The 11,840-nt window shown below is 50.5% G+C and overlaps 1 protein-coding gene, 1 long non-coding RNA gene and 2 other non-coding genes across 6 annotated transcripts; 1 reads left to right on the plus strand and 3 right to left on the minus strand.

Moving 5' to 3' along the window:
- Positions 1-1,347: 1,347 nt before the first annotated feature.
- On the minus strand, positions 1,348-4,260 carry LOC139998798 (uncharacterized). Its single transcript, XR_011803745.1, has 2 exons — positions 2,758-4,260; positions 1,348-2,249 (listed from the first exon to the last, which is right to left on the minus strand). It is a non-coding gene; the product is annotated as an uncharacterized lncRNA (long non-coding RNA).
- On the minus strand, positions 3,138-3,278 carry LOC113845369 (U4 spliceosomal RNA). The gene has a single exon (XR_003500949.1). It is a non-coding gene; the product is annotated as a U4 spliceosomal RNA (small nuclear RNA).
- LOC113845370 (U4 spliceosomal RNA) lies at positions 3,790-3,930 on the minus strand. The gene has a single exon (XR_003500950.1). It is a non-coding gene; the product is annotated as a U4 spliceosomal RNA (small nuclear RNA).
- Positions 4,260-10,999, plus strand: SIRT4 (sirtuin 4). 3 transcript variants are annotated; one of them, XM_072024303.1, is made up of 6 exons: positions 4,260-5,221; positions 5,317-5,448; positions 6,821-7,326; positions 8,016-8,310; positions 9,449-9,652; positions 10,205-10,999. In XM_072024303.1, exons 3-5 carry the CDS (start codon positions 6,827-6,829, stop codon positions 9,599-9,601), a joined length of 948 nt encoding a protein of 315 aa, XP_071880404.1. In that variant the 5' UTR covers positions 4,260-5,221; positions 5,317-5,448; positions 6,821-6,826; the 3' UTR covers positions 9,602-9,652; positions 10,205-10,999. The 3 variants fall into 3 exon arrangements, with proteins under 3 accessions (XP_071880404.1, XP_005026704.4, XP_012961631.2); XM_005026647.6 differs by having other exon boundaries at positions 5,358-5,448; XM_013106177.5 differs by lacking the exon at positions 5,317-5,448.
- The last annotated feature ends 841 nt before the right edge of the window (positions 11,000-11,840 follow it).

Raw genomic sequence — 11,840 nt, forward strand, 5'->3', positions numbered from 1 at the left:
TCAGTCCCCCCTAACCCTCCTTAGTCCCCCTCAGCCTCCCTCAGTCCCCTCAGCCCCCCTCAGTCCCCCTCAGACCCCCTCAGCCCCTCTCAGTTCCCCTCAGTTCCCCTCAGTCCCCCCTAACCCTCCTCAGTCCCCCTCACTCTCCTCAGTCCCCCCTCAGCCCCCGTCAGCCCCCCTCAGTCCCCCTCAGCCTCCCGGTTCTCGTTACCGCTGTGGGAGCTGTGGTGAGGGGCCTGAGTGCAGCCCCGCTGCCTGTAGGTGACAGCAGCCCCCAGGGACTCATGCCAAGCCTCACCCCGCACCCAGCACCCCTCAGGAAGCCATGGCCCCGCACAGCTGGGGGACACCGCAAGCAGGAGTAGAAGCTGGCACCCTGTGTGTCACCCCAACACCAGGACCTTGCCTGACACCTCCTCACGGGGCCCTGGGCAAGGTTTAAGGCGCAATGCGGAGGGATTTGTGTGTTTTGTGTACATAAATGTGCTTCCCACACTATGTGAGAGGGGTTGTGCTCAGCATCTGTCGCTGCTTTTCCACGACTGAGCAGCAATAGCTACAGGATGTGACCCCTCAGGTGGGGTGATGTGCACCACCGGCATTATTTGCTGGTACAGAACAGGGGCGGTCAGGATCAGGCCCCCTCCCGCGATCCATGCTTCTTCCAGCAGCAAGTAGCAGGCAGGTCTTGGCTTGGGTTGTACCTCTACCTCTGCATGAATAAAGTTTCCGCTGTGCCCTGTTTGCATTGCAGCCCAGTACGCGATGTTCGTCACCAGCTTCCTACCGGATCCTTTGTGAGTGTGGCAGTGAGTGCAAATCAAAACAACAGCAACAACAAAACCAGCTTTTTTTCTGTCTCAGGGCAAAAATGAACTTCTCATCGGGATGCATGCAGAAGAAACAGGTTGTGTCCAAGCTGCTGAATATAAAGATGAGGAGTCTCTGCCCCTAAAGCTTCACCCTGTGGCTTGAGCACTGCTGTGGAAGGGTGACTGAGGTGGATGGCAGAGCTGTTGTGCAAGGGACGCGACCCTCCACTTGTACAGCTTTTAAACCAAGCCTATTCTCATTGCACTAGTCATAACCAAGTGCTGTTTACACCTGAATTCTTTTTCACACCCTAACATTTCCTACCCAAAATTGGCACCTCCCAACCCTCCTGTGGTTTCCCAGTGAGAAGGGCAGGTTAAAAGCCAAGCTGCTACAACAGCTGCTCAGAGGGGTGGGCTCAAACAAAACCCACCCAATGTTCACCATTCTCCGTCCTTCCTAGTGCCACGTAACTCCTGTTTGCTCCCCATCTACCTGCTCTCTGCCTCTGAAACACTCCTGGACTTGTGAACACCTGCTTGATGCTCAAGCCCCGTGCACGCACAGCTGCAGTTCCCTGGGGACAGCTGCCCCAGCGAGCTCTTCCCCAGCAGAGCAGCAGCCGAGGCTTGCCCAAAGGCAGCTGGTGGGACCGAGGGGGAAGTGATGTGGGAGCAGCTGCAGCCCTCAGAGCTGCTGCTGCTGGGGAATGAAGGCACGTCATGCATCAGAGTATGCGGTGCTTCCTCTTGCATGCTGCCCCGCGACTACAACACGGTATGACTCAACCCTTATCTTTCACAGAAGTTGTGACAAGAAGTTGTTGTTCTCATTCGCAGATGGGAAACAGGGCTGGCAGCTGGAAATAAAGTCAGACAATGAGTCAACGTGAATTTAAGGCCGGACTTTACAACTTCCTGCCTCCACACAGCCCAGGGTGCTTGCTGACGGAATCTTTCTCCTCGTCAAAGCGTAGCTAACCAGCTATGGACCGGCCCCAGAACTCTTCGGGGGGTTTAACCCACTGGCCTCCACACACTTGCCACTCAGAAACTGGAGGGATTAAATCTCCGCCTGCCCACTTGGGGTCAGTAATCTCAGACTGGAGAAATCCAAGCTCGTTTCCTAGGAGGTGTTATGAAAAGCACCAGGCTAAATCTGTGTCAGAGAAGAACAGATGCGAAGCTACAAGACTTGTAAGGCATGTTTAGAGCCTACCTGTGCACTTCGGAGAGTGACTTGAAACTGCAGAGTGAAGAGAATAACTGAACTGCAGTGCGTCCTCTGCACTGTGCCACAGGGACATCCTGCAAGGGGATGTGGCTCTTTCTTTGGGTGGACACGCAAGGAAAATTTGGGCAGAGCCTCAAGCCTGAAGGTTTCCATCAGCTTAGGGCAACAGCAGCACACTTCAACATCATGCTTGGTGGAAGGACCTAGTACAGCAAACAGAGAAAAGGTGACTTCTAGCACAGGGTGGGGGCCATAGCTTTGTGATACTGGGTGAAGGAACCACTCGGGGGAGATTGTAGCAGATGATTCTGTTAGAAGGAAAGAGAATCATTCAAGGAACAGATATGACACTTATCAACTGACCTTGCTTCAATGAACCAAACAAGTACATGAACTGCATTACTCATTGTCTACTACACATGACTTCAGTGCTTATCCCTGTGCCTCATTCTGAGAAAGGGTGACGGCATCCCGCCGCCTCGGGTTTTGATTTCAAATAGATATTGCCAGTACCGGAGTGCAAACAGGGGACAAACGCCATCGAGGAGGTTTCACTGTCATTCTTCGGTCACCGTTGTGTATAACACCCCAGCCCAGCTGACATTACAAATCTGATAAAGAGGGAATATCAATGTCTGCTATTAATTTCCCTACTCCGCCTCGTTATAAACAACCCCCTAACCTGGGGTCAGCCAGGCAGGGTATGCTCACCTGGATGGCACGTGTGGCTGGACGGAGAGCCTCAGAGCTAACTGGCCGCAGTGTAAACCATATGGGATGTGCACAAAGAGACAGGGAGGCTGCTTCCCACTGTGCAGGAGATACGGCCCAGGATGCTGGCGTGTGGTGGTCACGGCTCTCCTCCGCGGGGCAGGGGCTTATTTAACTGATGAGAGAGGGCAGATGTGCATGGGGTCACCCAGAGAGTTTTACACCAAGGCGAGCACCCGCTTTGTGCAGGGCAGAGGAGCTGGAGCTCTTCAGCAAGGAGAAGCCATTTTCTGAAGCTATAGCTACTGCTAAAGGGACTGGAGTACTAGTCCTCGTAGGAAACCATGATAATTTTTCTGTTCTTTCACAGTGAAATTCAGTCTCCGTAGAGACTGTCAAAAATTGCCAATGCCGACTATATTTCAAGTCGTCATGGCGGGGTATTGGGAAAAGTTTTCAATTAGCAATAATCGCGCCTCGGATTAACCTCATTGGCTACGATACTGCCACTGCGCAAAGCTGACGGAATGAGCCCTCCGCCGCCACCCCTCGCCCCGGGGCCGCCTCCGAGCTCACGGCGAGCCCCCACCGCCGCTCCCACTGCCCGTCACGGTGCCCCCCGCCTTCCCCAACATCCCCTGGTGCCCCTCAGTCCCATTCCGGGTGGGGGGCGCCCCATTATCACCCCCGTACCGAGCGGCGGGGCGGCCGCTGGGGTTGCTGGGAAGCGGCATGCAAATTGTGTGACGTCACTTGGCGCGCCCCGCCTTGGCGCGGGATTCCCACGCCCCTCGCGGGTGGAGGCAGGGAACGGAGGCTGAATGGGAACGGGGGGGGGAATGGGATGGAGGCTGAATGGGACGGAGGCTGAGCGGGGACGGAGGCTGAACGGCGATGGAGGCAGAGAGAGGCTGGAGGCTGAATGAGGATAGAAGCTGCACGAATATAGAGGCTGAGTGCTGATGAATAGGGATGGAGGTTACAGCCTCCCCCTACTTTTTTCCTTTCTATTTTTTAACCAGCTGACGGCAGCCTCCGGAGAGGCTCTCAAAAATTGCCAATGCCGACTGTATTTCAAGTCGTCATGGCGGGGTATTGGGAAAAGTTTTCAATCAGCAATAATCGCGCCTCGGATTAACCTCATTGGCTACGATACTGCCACTGCGCAAAGCTGCCGGCCTCTCCTCCCCGCAGCCTCCACCCCGCCGCCGCCCCCCCGCCCAGCTCAGAGCGCGCTCCCGCCACCCCCCGCGCGCCCCCGGCCTGCGCGCCCCCTGCCCCGCCGTGCCCGCGACCCCGGCCCCCGCTTTGGGGAACGGGAGAGGCAGGGGGCAGGGGGGAGGCTGCGGGGCAAGGGAGGCCCGCGGAGGGTGCTGGGAGGGCGGTATGGTAATGAGGGGGGGCCTCGCCCCTTTCCTGGGCAAAAATGGAGAAAATCGGCCGGGTTTTGCCCAAAACCACCAGTTTCCCCTCAAGGGGAGGCGCTTTGCAGAGGACAACACATGAGACCGAGTGTGCTGTTACCCAACGCGTTCAGTGCCCGGTGCAGTGCTGAGGACCCGGGGGGCTCCGTGCCACTCATGTCACCGCTCCCGGTGTCACCTTGGCTCCGCGGGCCAGCAGCAGCCTGCCCAGGCATGGCACAGGGGCTGGCCGAACCTAATGCCAACGAAAAAACTGCACAACCATCACACGGAGTAAGCCCCTCGGTGGTGGAGAGTTGACTGGTGAAAGGGTCCAGGGCTCGGGCTGTGCCCTGGGAGAGGTGCAAGTGGCTGAAAAACTCCAACCACCCCTCACGTCTCATCCACGCCTCCTTCAGGAGCCGTTCAGAGAGTGGTTGTTGCGTGCTGACCTCTGGGGTTTGGTCTGGCCACATTAATCCCACACACTGGACCCGACTGCTGTTATCTGCCCACCCTTGGTGCCGTGGTTTGTTTCTGTATCTTTCACCCACCCTTTTTCCTGTTGTTCCAACTATACCCACCAGGACCCCCAGCCTGGCTCAACCTCGGCCAGCATCGAGTGGAGGCACCAAGGGCACGAGGATGGGGCCGACCTACTGTCCCTGTGTCCCTTCGCTCTCCAACCAGGCACATGTCCCCAGCGAGGTGTCCTTAACCACCCCCAGTGGATTTTCCTTCCATTATTTGCTCAGCCACATTCTGAGGCTAACACCTGCCACGTTAGCAGCAGCGAAAGGAAAACGCAGGCTTCCGTAAGAACACGGACCTACAAAACCTTATTTACTACTTACATCCATCCCAAACCTGATTTTATTCTGTGCTTCCTGAGGGCAGCACGCAGTGTTTGCCAAGGCACACCTTTCAGGAAGGGGGGCGATTATTTTTTTTCCTTGAAGCCTGGGAGTTGTAGTGTTTGCTCGGGCTCGGTGCAAACTACATTTCCCAGCAAACTCCTTGTCCGCAGGCCTGCAGAGGTCGGTCGGGCAGCGCTATGACAGGTAGGTTTCGGGGCATTACTCACCATAAGGTGCTTCTGGCCCTGGCTGTGCGCACCGTGCCCACCACCCCTCTCCCCCCCGTGTCATTGTTACAGAACAGGCTCGGGTGACGTGGCTCTGGATTTCTGCCCTGTAGCAAGCTGTCTGTCCTCTGCCTGTGCTGGCTGCTCTCTTCCTGCGGAGCTTTCGGATGTGTGTTAGGAAACAAACCCCAGCCGTGGGCCCTGGTAGGTAGCTTTACGGAGCTTTGCGTAAGCGTGGCTGGGTTTTGGCTTGCATTGTTTGTTTTTGTTTTGTTTTGTTTTTTAAATCTGAGCGCTTTGATATTGACAGCAGCCTTACGTTTCACAGGAAGCGTTCAGCCCTTTGCAAGTTTCTCTGTCACTCACTGTCACGCTTCAGAGTCTCCCTCAAACGTACGCGCTGCTGTTCTTGCTGCTGTGCCCACTGCTGCCTTCTCTCTCTCCTGGGGGGTCACCCTGTTTTATGTCTCCATTTCATTCCCCCTCTGAACACTTCCTTCTGAGAGATCTTTTGATGATAATGGGGGGAAATGGAGAATTTTCATCAGTTAAAGCAATTTAATCACCATCAAGCTGGCTTAGCAGCCTGCTGGGACCATCACGACAGGACTTATTCTCAAAGCAAGTTACAGTTTATTGGGAAACTTTGTCCCTCCTAATTAATTAATATGGAAAATTAAACCTGTACCGAAGGAAGGCGCAACACTACTCTTGATAAACAACAAAACAAGGCAAAAATCATCATGAACATAATCCTCTGCTTCGATATAAAAAACAATTTGGGACTATAGTGGAAGGCTTTCCAGAATAAGCCTGCACGATTCAGCCCTGATATCAGTCAGCCCTGAAAAACACTGGCATGGCCACTGTGTCTGTACATTGGTGATTTCAGTCTAATTTACTAGGGTATGGTGCCATGGCCCTGAATCCAGGTAGCTCTCCCTGTAATTCAACTGATAATGAAGTGCTGGAGGTTAATTGAGACAAACCTACTCTTTGCCACTAGCATCTATTTAGTATCAAAATACAGCTGAACATGCAGACTTCCAGTGTATTCAGATATTGCTCTACTCACTGTAAGAATTGGTATTTGAGGGAGACCAGGGACTTGAGGCAAAGCAACTCAGACACAGCAGGAGTCTAAAAACCAGCCAGGCTCCGAAGCTCAAGAAGGAGCGAGCTGCCTGCCTAGCAGACAAACATGCTCACTACTTGAAGAGCTTTCTCAGAGCTGCCACAGGTCTCAGGCACGTTTCCAGCAGACAGCCTTTAAGGAACTGTCCCCACGCTGCAACAGCTCAGCTGTGAGGTGCTTGGTGCCCTCCTCAAACTGCCTTTAACACCCTCACACCTTCAGCACCCCTCTGCTACCCTCTGTGAATGGGACGTGGAAACACTGTCCTCACACAGCAGGACTTAACAGTTGCAAAGTAATTCTGATTTGGATAGAAAAAGGAGCAAAGAAAATTTATCAGCAATGTTTTCCAGAGAATCCCAAGAACATACAATCAGGGATATGCTCTCTGCTTCTTTTTTTTTTTTTTTACCTGCCCTGTGTTCTGTTCTTGGCCTTTAGCTCAGCATGTTCTCTGCCAGGAGGTTGCCAGGGAGTTGCAGAGCCACCCGACTCCATCACCTCAGACACCACTCCGTGTCCAGGCCCTCTCCAAACTTAGCTTTCGTGCCAGCCTGTCTTCCCCCGGATCCTGTGGAAGTAGAGGAGCTGCAGCGTTTTGTTTCTAACTCCAAGAAGCTCTTTGTAATGACCGGGGCTGGAATCTCGACTGAATCGGGGATCCCAGATTACCGCTCTGAAGGAGTCGGGCTCTACGCCAGGACCGACAGGCGGCCCATCCAGCACGCAGAGTTTGTTCGTAGCGCCAGCGCCCGGCAGCGGTACTGGGCAAGGAACTTCGTGGGCTGGCCCCAGTTCTCCTCCCACCAGCCCAACACGGCGCACCTGGTGCTGAGAGACTGGGAGAAACTGGGAAAGCTCCACTGGCTGGTGACCCAGAACGTGGACGCCCTTCACACCAAAGCTGGGAGCCAGCGCCTGACAGAACTGCACGGCTGCACACACAGGTACCCCGCAGGGACAGGAGGATGGCTGATGCTCTCGTGTCTCAGTCAGGGTGACCAACGTGTCAGTGCAGTGGTAGCTGCTGAAAAAGGAGGCAAAATGTAAAAGCTCTATGTTAGTGGAGATGGCGTGCTCAAGGGTGGTTTTGTGCTGGGGTGATGAGGATTGTGCACCAGCGCTGCTCACAGAGTGGTGTTTAAGAAACAAACAACTCCCTATTTTTGGAGTTCTGTTTGGGTCGTGCTTAGAACTTATATCAGTCTGAACCTCCCATTTCCTTGCTGCAGTAAATGTCCTCTTAGGGAAGGCAGGGGGATCCTGAGGATGCAAAGAGTGTCCAGGGCTAAGTAGAGAGGGTGGTGCCAGAAATGCACGGGCTGGTCATCTGGAGAGGAGCCATCACAGCCTGCCTGTGGTCACCCAGAACTTCCTGATGAAAAAGCCAAGCCCTAACTGTGAGACGGGATGCACAGGGTTCAAAGTGCTTACCCTGGAGCATCCCTGCAAAGCAACAGCTGGAGGCAGAAAGACAGCTCAGTGACCTGCACTGTCTGTTACATAAATGGGGGCGATGACAACAGACTTTCCAGGCCTTCCAAGGAACAAGTTCCTTAGAGTTTGTTCCTTGTTCTAAGGAATGAGTTCCTTAGAAGCTTCTCTCTCTCTATTATGACTTTGCTCTGCATTTCAGGGTTTTCTGCCTGGGCTGTGGAGATCAAACCTTGCGCTCTGAGCTTCAGGAGCATTTTGAAGCTCTGAACCCTACCTGGAAAGCTGAAGCACTTGGTGTGGCTCCGGATGGGGACGTCTTCCTGACGGATGAGCAGGTGCGCAATTTCCAAGTCCCAGCTTGCAGTAAATGCGGTGGCATCCTGAAGCCCGACGTGACCTTCTTTGGAGACACGGTGAGCCGGGAAAAGGTGGATTTTGTGCACCAACGCCTGGCAGAGTCAGACTCCATGCTGGTGGCAGGATCCTCTATGCAGGTAAGAAGGTCTTCCTCCCACACCGCGTTCCTGTTTCTGTGCTACTCTGCTGGCAACAAGTCCTTGGTCCCCCAAATTAGGGCTGCTGTTTGCAGTCACCACAGCCACTTCAGAGCTTCTTGGTAATTTATTTTTACTGTTGTTGGGATTTAGTTCTACAGTTATCCTGTTTGAGCCTGTAACTCCGCTGCCAGTCTCAGCCATGCTGCTGCAAATAACCCCATTCACACTTCAGACCTCACTCTGCTGCTTCCTCCATCACTGCCTTGTAGGCTCGCGGTTGCCCGTAAAGCCGGGATACCTGACACAATTCAGTTCTGCAAACATCACCACCCCACTTTTTTTTTTTCCATTGAATTTTTTTAGCCTTTTTCCAGCTGTCTAGGCCTCATGGAAAGCTGTGTGCAATACCAGAGTTTAGGACTTCTAATTTCTAATTAAGCTTCTGAAGAAGAGACCAGAACTCTCTGCTTGCTGCTTAGGACTGTCCTTTATATCACACCACATTTTCTCTGTGAACCATATTTTATCTGTAAGATAAGGTGATCTAAAAAACCCTGGTGTTTAACCTGTGAAAGCTTTTGGAGTAGAGTTTGTGTAAGAGATTTTCAAGGAACAGGTTCTATTACATTAAGAAAAACTAAAGCTTTCCAGAAAGGCAGAAAATGAAGGCTTGGCTGATTGCAATTCACTTCAGGATACTGGAGAGAAATTCCTTGAGCTTGCACTTCTTAAGCACATAATCCTTTGCACAGGAATGATTGAAATGCCTTACGCTCATTCTTGTAGTACCTAAACTGGGCCATGTGAGAACCATCAAAGCAGAAGCATTTAAGTACCTATGATAACTAATAAAAACTGCTGCAGAGATTTACTAAAAGACAAGGGCTTTCCCCTTCAATGTATATATTTTCTACAAAAGTGGAAACCCTTCACTGATAAAAAGTCAAAAGCTGTTCTCTTCTGTGCACTCATGAGTGGAGAAACCTCCTACTTGAATTAAGTGCAGTTGCATAACACAGAGTGTACATACAGCCCCGTTTTCCTGCCAACAGCAATTACTTTACTTTCTTTAGACCTATCTGTAGCTCTCCTTTGCCTGTGCTGCCAATAATTCTCTCTGCTGGTATTCCTGCAGGTATACTCTGGTTACAGGTTTGCTCTTGCTGCTCGGGAGAAGCAGCTGCCCATTGCAATCCTTAACATCGGGCCCACAAGGTTAGACCACTTTGCATCCTTAAAACTGAATTCCCGCTGTGGAGAGCTGCTGCCTCTGATTGTTGCACACTGACCCAGCAAACTGAACATCAGCAGCTATCAGGAGTAAGAATATTTCTCCAAGGTGAGTGCCTTCCCTGGTCAGTCGCCTTAAAGTGTAAGAAGATGGGTTTAGGTATCCATTAAAATCTGTGACTGAGATGTACTGACTAAAAAGATGTTCCCACAATGCTCCCATCAAAAATACATCCCCATCAAAGCCTGGCTGCAAATTTTCATCTGTACCTGGTATGCTCTGATGGGCCATTATACTGCTTCCCGTGATCATAAACAGAAAGCATACTCAGTGCAAATGCTCCCGGAAAATTAGGCAAAGGAGACCAGAAAACCTAGCAATGTTGACCTCCAATCCAGTTGTCACAAACAGAAAACTACAGGGGATCGGGGGCATCTGCGGATTCAGAGAATGTGATCAGTGCTGCTACCTTTGCACTCATTTTTCTTTGTAACAAAACAATTCATGAAAGTTTCTCAAATCACCATACTCCTACTGACAATTCAAAAGCTATGTCTGGTTGAATTGATCCAGCTGATCAAAACACTGCTATTTTGAAATGAGAATAACGAAAATGGTCAATTCCATCGATAAAGCAACTTCTTACCTCCCTTCCTACAGGACTTACCATCTCAAAAGTGGAGAAACTTCAATGTCAGGGGTATCTGTGAGATCCTTACGTGTGGCCCCTGATGACACCAGGAGAGGGCAGCAAGCCTCGCGCATGTCGACCTGACCGGTTTGTTTTCTGCATTGACACCCGCTCCACTTAACCAGGAAGGAGAATGATGATGAAAAAATGTCTTTTCTGCCTTACTTTGTCGTTGTAAACAGTGCCTTCTCTTTGCACTCACTGGGGCAGGATAATCAGACATGTGAGAACATAACACTTTTTTTTTTTTTTTAATAGTTGTCCCAGGAGAAGAGTGAGGGGCAGGGAGTTTGACCAAGTAACTTGAGGTAGAATAGTAGAGGAGAGCAATGTGGAACACCACAGTATCAGCTGGAGGATCCGTTGCTATTAGTGGGCAAACGTGGGGCGTGCTAAAGAGGGTAAGGACGCAAAGGGATTTGCTGTTGCATTTTAAAAAAAGTGGCTAAGAAGAGAAGCTGAACAAGAATACTGCTCTTGTAAGAAACGATTTGAAAGCACAGACTACAAGGTTGACATCTTTGAGCAAAAAGGGGAAGTCAGCACTTCTCTCAACTGTCAGCTGACCAGTTGAACTACTTACTGTCCAAATGCTTTAAAAATGGAATATTGTTGAGATGCCAGAGGATTTACTTTAAGCTAATATCTGACCAGAGCTGCTTTCAGTATGGCTGCTACCTTTTCTAGAATGCATTTTTTAGAGATGTTATTTAATTAATGAATAACTAAGTAGTGAATTAAAATTGTTTACATGACTGATACTATTTGCATTGCAATTTCCTCTCCCTCCTGTGATTTATTTAAGTACAGTCTCAATAGCCAGTTTAGATTCATTTTTTCCATTGCAAAAATGCAGGATGTAATTACTAACAGTTGATGAATTGAGAGAGAGAGATGCAATTAAATCTGCACAATAGGTTTCCCTCAGGACTGAGCTCAAGCTATTCACAGATGTGATTTTGCACACTCCTAACAGATCTGTCACTACTGGGTAGCCATGTTTTGGTAATCCTTAGGGTGGTAGCTTAACATATATTATAACATATGTGGGGAATCTTGCCCAGACTGGAACATCACATTTTTCACCCAACCTTCCATATGAATCTACCACTCCCCTCATGGCTATGAGGGAGTGTAATTGCTGTTCCAAACACCCCAAACCTACTCCTCACATCACATGTCCTATACTAACGATTTTGACAAGAACTTTTTTGGAAGAAAGAGTGCCAGAGTCATTTACTAAAAGGGCAATACCAAAGCAAGGAGATCTGGCCACAGGATGAAAAATTCTTGGTTTTGTTGTTGCCGTTTTCAGGAGCAAGTAAAATACAGAATCAAAGGGATACTCGAGGACCCAATTCTGCAGAAGGTGGAGGAAATTAGATACTTAACATGGTTCAAGACTTAGCTATAATGGGTCTTAGGAGACGCTGCTTCACTTCAATGCCATGTGAGGTAAGTTCAGGACCCCTACCTGCATTCTGCTCCCTTTTAATGGTGATCCTACTTGCCAGTGATTTAGAAATCTGCTGTTTGGTAGTGAAGAAAGCTCATAGATGTCAGTCATCTTTTACATAGTACAGCTGTTCTGCTAATCAAAGCTTT

Source organism: Anas platyrhynchos, chromosome 16 (assembly GCF_047663525.1).
Source record: "Anas platyrhynchos isolate ZD024472 breed Pekin duck chromosome 16, IASCAAS_PekinDuck_T2T, whole genome shotgun sequence".
Classification (NCBI taxonomy): domain Eukaryota; kingdom Metazoa; phylum Chordata; class Aves; order Anseriformes; family Anatidae; genus Anas; species Anas platyrhynchos.